At 41.5% G+C, this 15,038-nt stretch overlaps 1 protein-coding gene across 1 annotated transcript in view; it reads right to left on the bottom strand.

The window, feature by feature from the left end:
- The window catches only part of frem2a (FRAS1 related extracellular matrix 2a), a 61,848-nt gene that overhangs the window by 6,470 nt on the left and 40,340 nt on the right, over nucleotides 1–15,038 (bottom strand). Inside the window, 10 exon segments of the mRNA XM_069720747.1 lie at nucleotides 1,115–1,446; nucleotides 1,833–1,964; nucleotides 2,918–3,221; nucleotides 4,020–4,178; nucleotides 4,638–4,768; nucleotides 6,091–6,273; nucleotides 6,522–6,686; nucleotides 8,695–8,892; nucleotides 9,535–9,744; nucleotides 9,911–10,060. Of these exon segments, the coding sequence (XP_069576848.1) occupies nucleotides 1,115–1,446; nucleotides 1,833–1,964; nucleotides 2,918–3,221; nucleotides 4,020–4,178; nucleotides 4,638–4,768; nucleotides 6,091–6,273; nucleotides 6,522–6,686; nucleotides 8,695–8,892; nucleotides 9,535–9,744; nucleotides 9,911–10,060 (1,964 nt within the window).

Here is a 15,038-nt window from a genome sequence, read left to right as displayed (position 1 = left end):
GACAGTGTGACAGTGATCTCCCTTAACGAAGAGGACTTGAGGTCTTGTGGATGACGAGCATCGTGTGTAACTAATGTGTGCAAGCGGTTCTTGCTGTGACTGGGGACAAGTCAATTCATTTCAAAAGTCCTCTCCATCTCCTTCTCTCTCTCTCTCTCTCTCTCTCTCTCTCTCTCTCTCTCTCTCTCTCCCTGTGTCTCACGCACAAAACCCCACATGCACATTCAGCAGTCTGATCAGAAACAAGAAGCTCATAGATCAAAGGCTGGAGGAACACAAAAGAGCAGCAGGACATGAACGAGGGAGCAAGGGTCTGTCTCCGAAAACAACAAGAAGCAGGCGAACACTGTTGCCGTGTAGAATATAACAGAACAACGATTGCAACATCTGCTGCAATGATGCAACAACAGCAAACAGCAACTGGAAGTTTGTTAGCATCTAATTGGCAGCTGGCCATAATGCCAAAATTGAACAGCGATGTCAGACTTCTCTGATGAGCTCAACACTTACTACCAAGGCAGTCAAAGAAAAACTGAGCAAACTGTCAGGGAACAAAGATTCTGCTCTTGACCTTGACAGGATGTTAGAGAAGATATCTAAGATGCCAAAAGAAATGGTTTTCCTTTCACGCTTTTCACAGATTTCGAGTGAATCTGAGCTTTAATGTTCCATATTGATAGCAGTGGTGTGCATGAGGGGAATGACAGGCAGGTCGGCAATACTTGGTGTGTGTGTGTGTGTGTGTGTGTGTGTGTGTGTGTGTGTGTGTGTGTGTGTGTGTGTGTGTGTGTGTGTGTGTGTGTGTATTTTCACACTAAAAGTTGTCAATCACATGCTGTTGTACCGAGCTGGCAAACACACACACACACACACACACACAATCATGCAGTGAATGAGACATAAAATACAGACAAACGGATCTGGTGCCGTTCTGTCTGTGCGTCCTTGTCATTCAGAGGGGTGTAAATAAACTGAACATACAGACAGGAACACACACAGGGGGATACAAACACACACAAAGGCGAGCAGGCAAACAGATGTACATACAAACCCAAGATTGGAATTTATATGTTGTGGACAAAGGTACACAAAACACACACAAGCACACACACACCTGTCCATCAGTCCCTATGGTTCCTCCACAATCTGTGAGCAGCTCAGACATGTGGTAGTAGCTGCTAAACTCCCACAGACAGGCCTCCAGGTTGAGGTTCCTGTAGAAGCGCAATGTGCCGTTCCCCCGCAGAGAGCTGCTGAACTGATAGGGCACTGAATCTCCCATGCTCTCAGGGTTCCGCGTCATAGGCGTTATGAAGCTGTGACCTGTGGTGACCTCATTGTAGTCGAGCAAGTTGGAGCAACGGTGGGTTCCGACTCGGGTTCCATCCGGACTGAGAGTCAGATCAAAGTTCATGAGAGGTCGAGTGGAGATTACCGGAAGCATACCTGAAAGGCAAATAGAGATGATTCTGAGCGTGTCCAACAGTATCTGATACATGTACTGAAAATACAAATTATTTAAAAAGCGCAGAGTAAGAAATAGTTGAAAGAAGAGGGGAAAAGTGAAGAAAAGACAAAGGGGGGTGGGACAGAAAAAAAAGCAAGAAGGAACCCTGGAAGACGCGAAGCAGAAGGAAACTGATTAAAAATCAAGAAGGGAATGTTAAGTAGCGGGCGTGCTGGAGGGTTTCTACAGCGGGGTTCGATACAACCCGGTGAGATCTATATTCTGTCTGTCACGCTCCTGAGAATCCCCAGACGTGAATATTACACACACTACATTACACTTCACTTCATCTGTGGTACGAGCCCTGCCTCCAGCTCCTACCTACCATCTATGTGAGGCATGGTGACAGTCACTTTGATGAGGTTGGGGTGTTTCGGGTCGTCTGCTCCCGTGTAGCGCAGCTTGGCAGAGAAAGGCTCAGCGCCAACAGTCCCCATCTTGCGTGGTTGACACATACCTTTTTCATGACAGCAGAGTAGAGAAGACAGACTCAAAACACAAGAAAAGACTGCAACATGCTGGAGGAAACAAGACTACCTGATTGGCTAAGATTATGTCTGCTAATTACTTAGGTGAATAATCAACTTTTAATTATTTTACATCTAACAGGCTACACTGTAATATACTGATTTCTACTTCTTTTTTTTTTTAAATACCAAGTGACCACCCTGAGAAAGCACGTCTGACCTTGTTGCATTCAGGATGTGTAGGTGGAATGAGTGCAGCACAAGTGCTATCATAGGAACAACAAAAGAGAAATGATTGAGAGCTTTGACCCATTCTCATAGCACATAGCTTGTAGCAGCACTGGATTATAGTTTATTGGAGCTGCTCTAACAGATGAAAATGGTGTCTGTGCCATTTGCTGAATCCAATGAAATATGATAAAGTTACAGATTAAATGGTATATAAAATTAGCTCCCCTGTATCCGGCTAAAATTTTACTACATCAGTACTAACTATCCAATAAACTGATATTTAACAATATAACATTCACAGGGGCCAAATTTCAAAGTACATTGTCACAGAATTAGTATCATTTTGATTTCAGGCTTTTTATTTGCAATGAAGCATTTTTTACATTGTGGCATTAAATAATAATGTAAATACTTCTCCACCACTGTTTCACTTTGAATTCAAAAGCAAAAAAAAAAACATGTAATAAAACCAAAATGGGAGCAAAAAGCTGCACTGACAACAAAGAAAAGCGATCCATGTGTTTTCTATGGCTGCACCGTAGCTATAGTCGTTTCTGTTCATTCAAAAGCACTATTCCTGAACCTTCATGATGCTTGGAGAACAACGCACTTTTCTTATTGTAACATGGGGCCAAATCCCTATTTAATTCCTTCTCTAGAAAACAGGAAACATAGGACACAGAGACGGATTCATTCATTGTTTGGTCCTCACCTTCCTCCTGGCTGATTGTGACAATGGGGCTGCTGAGCTCTAAACCCTCGTCCCCATTCGAGTTAACAGCCCTGGCAGCACACTGGACTCTGGACCCTACTTGGAAGTAGACAGAGTCCAGTGTGATCATCTTGGAAGACGTAAAGAATGTGTCAAAGTCCACCTCCCTCATGGGACTGGTGACGCCGTCGGGGCCGGCTGGGGCACTGGTGAGCCAGCGGTAGCGGGTCAAGGTGTTGTTGATGTGTTCGCTGACACAGATAGAGCCCGTCTTGTCATAGTCTGGGTATTTTGTACTGCAAGCCTGGAGGATGGATAAAGAATTTAGCAGCAGTGGGTGGGTAGGCAGGGACAGCAGAGAGATGGGAAAGATACAGCAGATGCCGGAGGACAGAAGAGGTGGAGAATTCAAACAAGTGGCTGTTGCCATGGAAATCCAGATGTTTCCCTGCGTTATGTTCTCGCATTCTGATTTCTTAAAAAATGCTTTCTGATAATTAGAAAGCTACAGATATTGGATGGAGCAGTAAGCTTTGAAGAGTTTCCGTGGATTTATTTTTAAAGCTGTTGACACTGAGCCTCTTGGTGCAGCACTCAACGCTTCTATTTTAACAAGACTGCTTCATTTTGTCTCCCCAGGGAACCTCCTACGCAGCTGACCACAGTGTAAGGAAATAAACACACATGCACTCCCCCACACACACACACACAAAAAGTTCAAGCCACGTACAGCAGTCACCTGAGGAGAAAATGACTTAACACATCATGAGAATCCATTTAAGAGTCTCACTGAGCCTGTTTTCAAGAGTGGAAGTGATTCTCCTGTGTATGAGACCACAAGTTTTTCAGTCTACAAAACTGTAATGTGTCTTCTAAGCACAGGAAAGCTAGGCAACTCCTGGAGGACACTTTAACTTTGGCTGAAGAAAATTATGGGTCCTTATCAGTGGGCCCTGATAATTTCCTACTACCTTCATTACCGGAAAAAAAAAGACCAAATTTAACTGTATCCCGTAAAGTTACATTCCTAGGTGTTACCAGAGTGAACTGTTTTTGCAACGATATCTCCAACGTCCCTGGATATGGTCTCAGTTTGACTCACTGTGACACAGATGACTGGATAGCCGGCTGGTGGATGGAGGTTTTCTGGTGTCTTGGTGATATCATCGTAATGGAACAGCGACACCACATGAGGTAGGGAGGGGAAGGTGACATCAGCCATGCTGTTGGTTTCCTCGATGTAAACTATCACTTTAGTCACCTGTTCCACAAAAAGAGCTTTAAGACAAATGAGAACCACCAACACAGAGATGTTTGTGAGTCAAGACACCATGGATTACTATCAAAGGATGTGTTTACAATCTCACAGTCGAGGCTCATACCCAACCTCTCTTTTTACCCCTCTCTTATTTCTCTCTCTATGGCTCTTTTCTTCTGCTCACTGTTCCTTCTTTTCTTAGATAATCTATTATTTATTGAGAAATGTTTTCATTGCTCTTTTGGCTGCAGCTGCAGTAAAGTGCTGCCGATGTCTCGCTCAGGACAGCCTTGTAAAAGAGATCCCCGATCTCTGAGGAACTGACCTGGATAAATATGGGTCAAATGAGAAAAACTACAGTTTTCATCTTTGTACTTTTTCAACCAAGCTGAAATTCCACAAATGTCAGTCTGGATTTTGTGTGATTGTTGTGTGATGGATAAGCATGAGCACATTTCTGACCTGAGTTTCAGCCACCATGTTTTCATCGGGCTTCAGATGGAGAGTAAACGCTTCCCTCATTTCTCTGACTCCATCAAATAGCACCTCCACCTTCACCACATGTTGCTTGTCCCCCTGTTTGAACTCAATGTCTGGACACACACACACACACACACACACACACACACACACACACACACACACACACACACACACACACACACACACACACACACACACACACACACACACACACACACACACACACACACACACACACACACACACACACACACACACACGTAGCTGATTAACTATAGATAAAATACAGCACGACAGACCATTATTAGAACAAATACAATACATCAATCGCTGTGTAATCTGATATTTCTTGTGCCAATAAAAATGAGTGACATCAAGGCCAAGTTTCTTTCTCTTTTGCTGAGTTCAGATTTTCACAGAAAATGAAAAGGCCTTACAGATGAGCCCACTTCATGTTTTATTGCTTCAGAGGAATATATCACTTAGCTAAAAAGCATTGCAGTTTTCTATTTGCATAGTGCCAAAGGTGGTCCATCTCCTTGCAAGGTAAGTAATAGAGCTTTGCATTAGAAATGTGCAGCAGTGAGAGAATATTGTGCAAAATGAGAAAGTCACCGCTGTGTAATTCAAAACTGCAGGGGAAATTTGAACGGTGGGTAGGCAGGTATGATTTGAATAGACTGAATGTATTCACATAAATATTTCTTGCCTTGATTAAGCTAGGAAAGGTTCACTGCACTAAAAGCTGAATGGATAGAATGGAAGATTTCACCCTGCTGACAAGGCATGAAGAATACTGAGATTCTATTAAAAATTACATGACCCTCCACTGGACTATTGCAAAAATTACCTTTCCCCATTTGGGATGAAATTAGAAATTAATGACCCTTACCCAAATAAACCGCTATGCCCACTTTCATCACTTTCACATTCCTATAGGGAGCCTTGTTTCACACTTGTCAAAACTTCTCTTATTAGCTGCTTCAAATGCATAATGGAAATCAATTGCAGAGGGATATCTGCAGGCCAGCCAGTGCAAAGGTAATGTATTTTGTGAAGTTTCCAGACGTGCTGCAGAGCAATGTATTGATTAGTGGCTCCCTGAATTTTTTGCATCATGTTTTAATAACACTAATATGCCGACAAAAGAGAAAGAGAAAGAGAAGAAAAGGGAAGACGGTGAGTGAATGTAAGCAATAAATATATTAGAGTTCTTTTGAAAGACAAGCATCATGTTAAAGAATGACAACAGTGTTTTTTTACTTTTGTAAATCCTGCTTGTGATCCACTTGCTTCCATCAATTTGTGTCTTTTGTCAAAATGACATTAATGCAGTTAATCTGCAGCTTGATATGAACAATCTGCACTGCTGCTCTTTTATTTATTTTAGTTTTGACTATTAAAAGGCCATGAGAGGATGTGTAAGATTTACCTTGAGACACGGGGTAGTAGTCCTCTGCGGAGATAGCTGACCCGTCTTTAGTGTGAACGCGAACCAATGACACTTTCGATGTGTCACCCACTCGTACCACAGGGATCCTCACAGTTGCTACGGCGCCGGCTTCCTTCGGTTCACTAACACTGAACTTGGTTTCCAAAAAGCGGATGATGGGTTCTAAGGTGCACAGAGAGGGAGAAAAATATAAGAAAATATTTACACAATATTGGACTGTGGACGTATACCTTTAATTATCCCTGTTAATCACTGCTAATGACAGTCATAAATCAAAACATATGTGTTCAGGTGTACTTTGCATTTACTGTATGTTTCAGAATCATCAGCTAAACTACTTACTTTTTTACTTTACCATTTATTTAATTCCTGACTTTTCTCCACCTCCATCTCCCACTCTCCTCACTTACTGTCAGCCGTGTCCTTGATTTTCACCAGAGTCTCATTCAGAGCTCCCACTGATGCACCAAACTGTGAGTTGCTCTTTGGGTTTCCTAAGACCAGCCGCAGCTCTTTTCCTTCCTCGAACAGCGTGTCATCAACCAGTGACAGAATACACGGCTTCTCCACCTCTCCTAGAGTGTACAGATAGATGTTTGATAGGATATGTCAAGACATTTTAGGTGAAATAAAGTATATATTCTACAGTAAATCTTTTTTTTTTTTTTTTTTTTTTACAGCATATACAGTGGGTACGGAAAGTATTCAGACCCCTTTAAATTTTTCACTCTTTGTTTCATTGCAGCCATTTGCTAAAATCAAAAAAGTTCATTTTATTTCTCATTAATGTACACTCAGCACCCCATCTTGACAGAAAAAAACAGAAATGTAGAAATTTGTGCAAATTTATTAAAAAAGAAAAACTGAAATATCACATGGTCATAAGTATTCAGACCCTTTGCTGTGACACTCATATTTAACTCACATGCTGTCCATTTCTTCTGATCCTCCTTGAGATGGTTCTACTCCTTCATTGGAGTCCAGTTGTGTTTAATTAAACTGATTGGACTTGATTAGGAAAGGCACACACCTGTCTATATAAGACCTTACAGCTCACCGTGCATGTCAGAGCAAATGAGAATCATGAGGTCGAAGGAACTGTCCAAGGAGCTCAGAGACAGAATTGTGGCAAGGCACAGATCTGGCCAAGGTTACAAAATAATTTCTGCAGCACTCAAGGTTCCTAAGAGCACAGTGGCCTCCATAATCCTTAAATGGAATAAGTTTGGGACGACCAGAACTCTTCCTAGACCTGGCCGTCCAGCCAAACTGAGCAATCGTGGGAGAAGAGCCTTGGTGAGAGAGGTAAAGAAGAACCCAAAGATCACTGTGGCTGAGCTCCAGAGATGCAGTAGGGAGATGGGAGAAAGTTCCACAAAGTCAACTATCACTGCAGCCCTCCACCAGTCGGGGCTTTATGGCAGAGTGGCCCGACGGAAGCCTCTCCTCAGTGCAAGACATATGAAAGCCCGCATAGAGTTTGACAAAAAACACATGAAGGACTCCCAGACTATGAGAAATAAGATTCTCTGGTCTGATGAGACCAAGATTGAACTTTTTGGCGTTAATTCTAAGCGGTATGTGTGGAGAAAACCAGGCACTGCTCATCACCTGCCCAATACAATCCCAACAGTGAAACATGGTGGTGGCAGCATCATGCTATGGGGGTGTTTTTCAGCTGCAGGGACAGGACGACCGGTTGCAATTGAAGGAAAGATGAATGCGGCCAAGTACAGAGATATCCTGGAAGAAAACCTCTTCCAGAGTGCTCTGGACCTCAGACTGGGCCGAAGGTTCACCTTCCAACAAGACAATGACCCTAAGCACACAGCTAAAATAACAAAGGAGTGGCTTCGGAACAACTCTGTGACCATTCTTGACTGGCCCAGCCAGAGCCCTGACCTAAACCCAATGGAGCATCTCTGGAGAGACCTGAAAATGGCTGTCCACCAACGTTCACCATCCAACCTGACGGAACTGGAGAGGATCTGCAAGGAAGAATGGCAGAGGATCCCCAAATCCAGGTGTGAAAAGCTTGTTGCATCATTCCCAAGAAGACTCATGGCTGTACGAGCTCAAAAGGGTGCTTCTACTCAATACTGAGCAAAGGGTCTGAATACTTATGACCATGTGATATTTCAGTTTTCTTTTTTAATAAATTTGCACAAATTTCTACATTTCTGTTTTTTTCTGTCAAGATGGGGTGCTGAGTGTACATTAATGAGAAATAAAATGAACTTTTTTGATTTTAGCAAATGGCTGCAATGAAACAAAGAGTGAAAAATGTAAAGGGGTCTGAATACTTTCCGTACCCACTGTAATATCTTATTCATGCGAGTATCCCCTTCTTTGTTCAGTTCCTCTTTAGTTTGAGGACGGTGTTTGCACACGTTTTGTGAGAATGACATCGCAGTAGGTACTGTGTGCACAAAATGTAATGTGTGATGAAAAAAACAAAAACAAAAACCTGACAATTCCTGAAGGAGCTCTTCACTTAACGAAAAATGTGTCAACTCTCACGGCACAAGATGCATGTTAAAAAAAAATAGAGAGAAAACACGTGTCGTGTGATCACTGAAGCACCTGGTAAGAAACTGATGATAGATGCATCTGTGTTGGGTCGCTCATCAAAGTCAGAGGCGACCTGTGCAGAGCCCTGACGGCTGTAGCAGCGAATAGAGGATGTGTGTCTGATGTCACCACTGCGGTACACCGTCGCTGTGATCTGACCGTCACTCTCCTCACCGCTGTACACTGGTTCACGGAACTGCACCTTTGGCACTGTTAGTCAAAAGGATAGTTAAGTCATCACAAGAAAAGCAGTGATATTTCCTACCATGGTGGACAGACTGATATTAAAAACACAAGCTGCTCTGACTGAATATTAGTAACGAATCCTGTGAAACTATAACTACACAGTCAAAGAAAAGTGACAAATGAATTGTTAAGTTGTGTTGAGCAAAGCAGTTATATTAAAGTGTAAAGAAGTTGTCATGATAAGCTTGAAAAACACGTTTCATGAGTATTTTTTGAGGAATTTGTTTTTCAAACACTTGGAGCAGCCACTGTATATTCACCAGTAACAATTACATTTATTCATACATCACTTTGGACAAAAAAAAAAATGTACTTAGACATGCACATATAGTACATCAACTGTATAGAATGAGGCTGTACTTTGTCAGTAGTTCTGTAATACACTCACAGTGGCAATGCAAACACACTCAGCAGGTAATCAACATTCCTCCAATATTTGTCAAGGCCTTTTACTAAAAACAAGAAAAGTGAACATGCTAGTGTAGCAAGACGAAACGTCAGGTGATAATCGAAGTCAGCAGGATTCATCCTCTGAGGCCCATGAATGTTTGTATGAACATACAGTGCTGCGTGTATGAAAATGCAGAGCAAAATCAAACCACTTACAGTCAGATACTGAGTCATTTATGAAGACTGTAGCCTTTCCAGGTTCTCCCAGGATGCCGTTCACTGGCATACGCAGGACCAGCTCAAAGCTCTCCGTCCCCTCCAGCTGCGGCTGTCCCAGGTCATCCAGAATGGTGACCCTGAACGTCTGCATGCTGACGCCCGGGGTAAAGTCCAGGTTATGACTGATGCCCACATAGTCAATACCAGCTAGAGGAAGGACAAAGAGCACGGTGACGGTTGAAAAAAATGAATACTGATAAGGCGCCGAGAGGACATATAGAATGCAGACAGATGAGCTTAAATGGTGAATCATAATAACATCAAATAATTTCTAATCAGTAAGAAGTGATCCTTGACTGAATGGGAGCTTTACCTTCTGCAGAGACAGGCTCTGCCTTGCGAGAGTGGACGGTGACAGTCCCAGGCTTGGACAGATCAGTTCCCGTCCTCCACACTTTGACCTCCACATATCCATCACTCTCATCCACATGATACTCTACCTCTCCAAAGTAAAACACTGGAGCTGGGGAACAATGAAAATAAATAATTGAATAGCAGTAATTGTACATTGTAATTCTTTGCACTCGTGTTACTGTGTTTGACATCTTGCTATTTCAGGACCCTCTGAAATATTAAGTACTGTACTTTTGTCCTTTTTCTTTGTTCTGTTTGTTGTCTCGAGTTTGCTTTAAAACTCAACAACAAAGTGCAGATTCACACTTGTAGCCCATAAATTCTGTTTCATGGCAATCAACCTCATGTGACCCTCCTCAGGAGGCACATTTGTACATGCCACTTAATTACTTTTCTTTTTGCATTGTGTTAATGCTACTTATGAGTGCACCTTCGGTGACTTAGACCTGACAGCAGCCACCCACAGTCTGGCAAGATTCATTTGTAAAGCCAGCATCCAGACACCGAGGTCAAAAAGCGGCAGCCCATTAGTTTGAAGTTAAACTGCAGGGAAGCGTGACCTTCTGATTTTTCCTGGTCTCTCATTCAACCTCATTGTTAAATGTCATTGTTTCGTCTGTCAGAAAAATTAAGTACTTTTAACAAATTAGGATGCAGTCAGCACTAAAAACAACAACACAGCCTGTGTATGTGTGTGTGTCTCTGAATGTGGAGTAGTGAGATGGTGAGACAGGCAGAAAGCGGCCCCCCCAGACTGCTCAAAGGCTTGTTTGAACAGGCATTGTTTCCTGAGGCAGCAAAGTGGAGGCAGTCCAGAGTGTATTTGACAGCTTCATCTCTCAAAAGCCCCCTCCACCCACACCCCGCCCTCCTCTCACAAGTCAAAAAAATTGACAGAATAAAAGTTCTTCTGTCTCTGTTTTAAGCTCGTTCTCACTTGGCTCGTTTCTTACATTCTGGCATATAATCCAAAAATAGCACGCGTATTATCATTTTTCGTGTCATGATCAAACACATAACAGTCCAGAGCTCTTCTTTTCCTGAATCTTACTTTACTGGTATATAAACTTTCATATTTTATTTATATACTTTAACTGGGCCACATAACAAAAAGCTATGCAGTGTATATAAGTGAGGGACTGTGGAAATTTGCTGCAGTTACATTGTGACTCTCAGCTTGATAAGAATAAGTGACAGCTCAGGGCAACACTATCTGGCGAGTATCAAACATCAAGCGCAGCATGTGCCCTCTCCTTCCATCTAAGGACTTGTTTCCTCACTGCATTTGCCTTCCTCTTTCACCTTTTCCTCCCACACACTCGGCTTCACCTAACAGATGTAGCGCTGGTTTGTAATGCAAATTGAATTTGAGTATTTGCACTATGGCAGAGTAAAAGGAAAACAACAGATTGTGTAGGTGGGAAAAACACATGGATAATAACATCTGACCAAGCACACTGGTAAACAGGCTGGGGGCATGTATGAGTTTTTGTTGTTGTTGTTTATAACTATTATGACATGCCTCAGCGAATCCAGTGGGAACATATAGCATATAAATTAATAAATGCTATATTACATGTAAGCAACCTGGCTCACATTCCTTTTATCCTGACCGAGAGGACACTCCTGCTTGCATGCTAATTTACACGTCTGCATTCACACGTCTCGACTGCGCCTGACGTGACACCACGAGAGGTAGTTGAGTGGTGACTGATGAATGAGAACTGCATCATCTCTCCCCTCTGGGGCCACGCCTGTGGTTTAGCACTCTGAAGTGTGTGTGAAGGTTGGAGAAGGTGAAAAGCCAAATTGTAATAATTATTACTGTGTGGGCGGCTGTAGCCATTTGTGTGTTCACTGCGCCCTTTAAATACAGTTTATAGAGCATTCTCAGCTGCCCTCTGAGGAAGGGCCCCTGCTTTTGGAAGGAAGCTAGCTGATAAGATCTTACAAATCTCTCTGTAAATACAAATGGAACCCAAGGGGCTTTTCTTTATGTTATAAATGTGAAATTAGTGTTTGGGTTTAACATTTCTACTCACAAAGGATCATGGAATGATTAAGAAGGTAGGAAATATATATTTTTAAAGGTTTGGCTGCACATCACCTTTATTTTTTTCTGACTTTTCTCAATTTTGTTATTCAGTGCCAGTTTGACCTCTTTAGGCCACAAATGCCAGCTGATAAAAAAAAAGGTTACAAATCCATATTAAATTCCAAAAATTTGTGTGTAACTTTTGCTACTCTACTACTACTGCGTGTTACAATACACACAAATACCAAGCTATTTGAATACCCCTGTGTATACAAATGTCTAAAACTATTGGAGATTCCTTCAATATATTTTCATATTGTTAAAAGCGTGTGCACAGATCGCCTCATACGCACAGATCATATAACATTTGCATTTGGATTTATTTTTTTTAGACTCTTTTCACATCTTCAGCTCTACAGAGATCCCATTCATGAATAGCCAAAATTACACACATACACACATTTGTAAATATAATCTCCACTTGAAGATCTTGCACACATTTGTGACCATTTGGAGTTTAATTTCTCTCCATACTCATCAAGATGTAGTGACTTTGGGAGTCTTTTGTTTGGTAAATTTGTGTCACGTTTTTGTATCACTCGATGCAAATGTGCAAATTGTTGACAATTTCTGCTTTTTTCTCTCATACCACACAACATGGCACGGAATTTAGGGGGAGAATAAAGAAATAGGACAGAAAATGCTTGCCACAATTTGCAGCTTCTACGTTACTAGGATATGCGGTAATTTGGTTTAAGAACGAAATGTGTTGCCCTACATTGACAACAGGTGAAATGAAATCTCTCCTGTTCCATGTCCACTGGGGTCCACCTCCTGAAGTGGAAAATTACTCAGCTTTTCCCCCTCAGCGAGGCCGGACAAACTAGCCTGCAAAACCGCTGCTTCGGTGTGACCAACAGTAAGGCTGCCCAAATATTGAAATGGAGGACTGGGTTTCCAAGAAATACTCAGAGCTAATCTACAATTCTACAAACTCAGCTGTGGTCATATGTACCTGACCGCAAAGTCAAAGTGTCCCCTCTCCTCGCCAGGGTATAAGGAGATGACAACACTCACTTTGAGTCAAAGTGTGCAGTCATGCAGAGAACAACAGTCAGGGAGACAGGTACTGTACAGTTTAATCTGATAAAGCACTAAATTGAGCAGACATTCCTGGCCTTTTTTTTTTTTTTTCAGCTGAAGTGAGGGAAAGTGTGTGTGAGAGAAAGAGAGAGAGAGAGAGAGAGAGAGAGAGTGGCGGTAGAGGGAAAATAGATGGAAGGAGAACGGCAGACTGAACTTGACTTTGACCTGGGGGAAGGAAAAATGGGGCTCTATAGAGCACCAGCAGTCACACTTGAGAGTTTTTCAAGTGTTTTTTTTTTTTTTAAGCATTTACCTTTGATGCAGAATTTAAGGTCTTAAACATTCAACATTCACTTGGTGTGCATAGACGTGGTCATCTAAACACACATGCAAATGCAAGGAACCATGTACACAAGAAAACACAACTCTTGTTTCGCTCTTTTCCTTGGCGATTTGAGGTTGTACTAAAGAGAAGGAGGCTGCAGCTTGTCTGCTTGGGTGCTGGTATTAGAGCACTGTCAGACAGTTTACTATCCTCTGGGAGGCTAAAAATTACACATCATCTCTCACTGGAGTTGGGCTTTCACAAACATATTTCCATTCCTTTGAACTCAGCACCAAGACTGAAGTCTTCTGACAATTTACTAACAATCAGACAGCGTGTCATGTTTCTTGTTAACTGGCCCCCAGATGCCTCCACACACATACACACAGTCAATTTGGCACAATTGTTTGTATCCCTAAATGAGCTCTCAGTTGTAAGTCATCATTGTTTTATTTATCCCAGTCTACAATTTGACAGTAGCATGAAGCATCCTCGTTGACACTATTCTTTCTAATACAAAAACTTTATGACAGAATGAAAGAGATAAAAAGGAAGACTGAGTCGTCTCAAAGGAAAATAATCAAATGTCTGTGAAGTAAGACTTCACTTTTCAAAGATTTAATCTTAACCTGGACATAAACACTGGCAGAAGTACTGCAAATGTGTTTTTCAGGCTTAAACTTGCATTGATGACAACCAGATATTCTATGAACTGGTTGTGATGCAGTATTGTTTATTTGGGGTAACAGATGTAATCTGTTTTTAGTATTTCCACGCTGACGAAGACCCTGTGACATCAAACACGGTCAGCATTTTAACCAACATCTCGTATATCTCCTCTCCCTGGAGATCCCTTTTTACAGTGTAGTTTTTCTTGTCTTGATATGGCAGGATTTTTACATAGCAGCTAAAAATATAGGACTAATTTCCCGTTACAGAGTAAGATGAATAACGAGGTAAATTTTACAAGGTAAGAGAACACTAAAATAGAAAACACACATGGGTTTCTACTTCATAATCAGTGACAAGATGTTTACACTAGTGCTGTCGCAATCATGAAATGTATTTTACAATTAACTGCCATGCAAAAATTGCAATTAATTATTTAATTGTCTTTTTATGTTTATTTTATGTCAATTGTAAAGTATAGGACAAGTATAATCATATTACTTTAACAATACATCTTATGAAGAAGAAGTGCCATTCACTGGCATTGAACACTGGAACAGATTAATATGAATTACATTTTTATTGCCGTTTAGGCTTTGTAAACCAAAATGACACAAATGACAGCTTAAATATGCAATACCTAATACTAAAATATACAAAGAAATGACTGAAATTGAGCGTATAGTCAGTTGCTGGAATGTAACTATGGCTGCGTGTGTCTTTCCAGGTTCGGTAAATTGGGTGGGAAATTGCTTCCTCCAAGTTATTGGCCTCTCATTTTTCTTTTGGGTTAAAACTAAAATGCAGTCATTTAAATATTAGAAGCTATGCACTTCAAGATTAACAATTGGTGCCACTAATGTTGCACTCATGAGCCATTAAGCCATTGTAGAACAGGTGGGTGCAACGAGATGACGTAAATAAATGTAATGACCTATTAGTTTGATCCAGCTGTTTTATAATAAATAATTC

The sequence above is a fragment of the Brachyistius frenatus genome, unplaced genomic scaffold (genome assembly GCF_029030835.1).
Source record: "Brachyistius frenatus isolate BFR_SWC_R1_liver_20210118 unplaced genomic scaffold, ASM2903083v1 Contig_5, whole genome shotgun sequence".
NCBI lineage: Eukaryota > Metazoa > Chordata > Actinopteri > Embiotocidae > Brachyistius > Brachyistius frenatus.
This window is presented reverse-complemented; position numbering and strand designations above follow the sequence as displayed.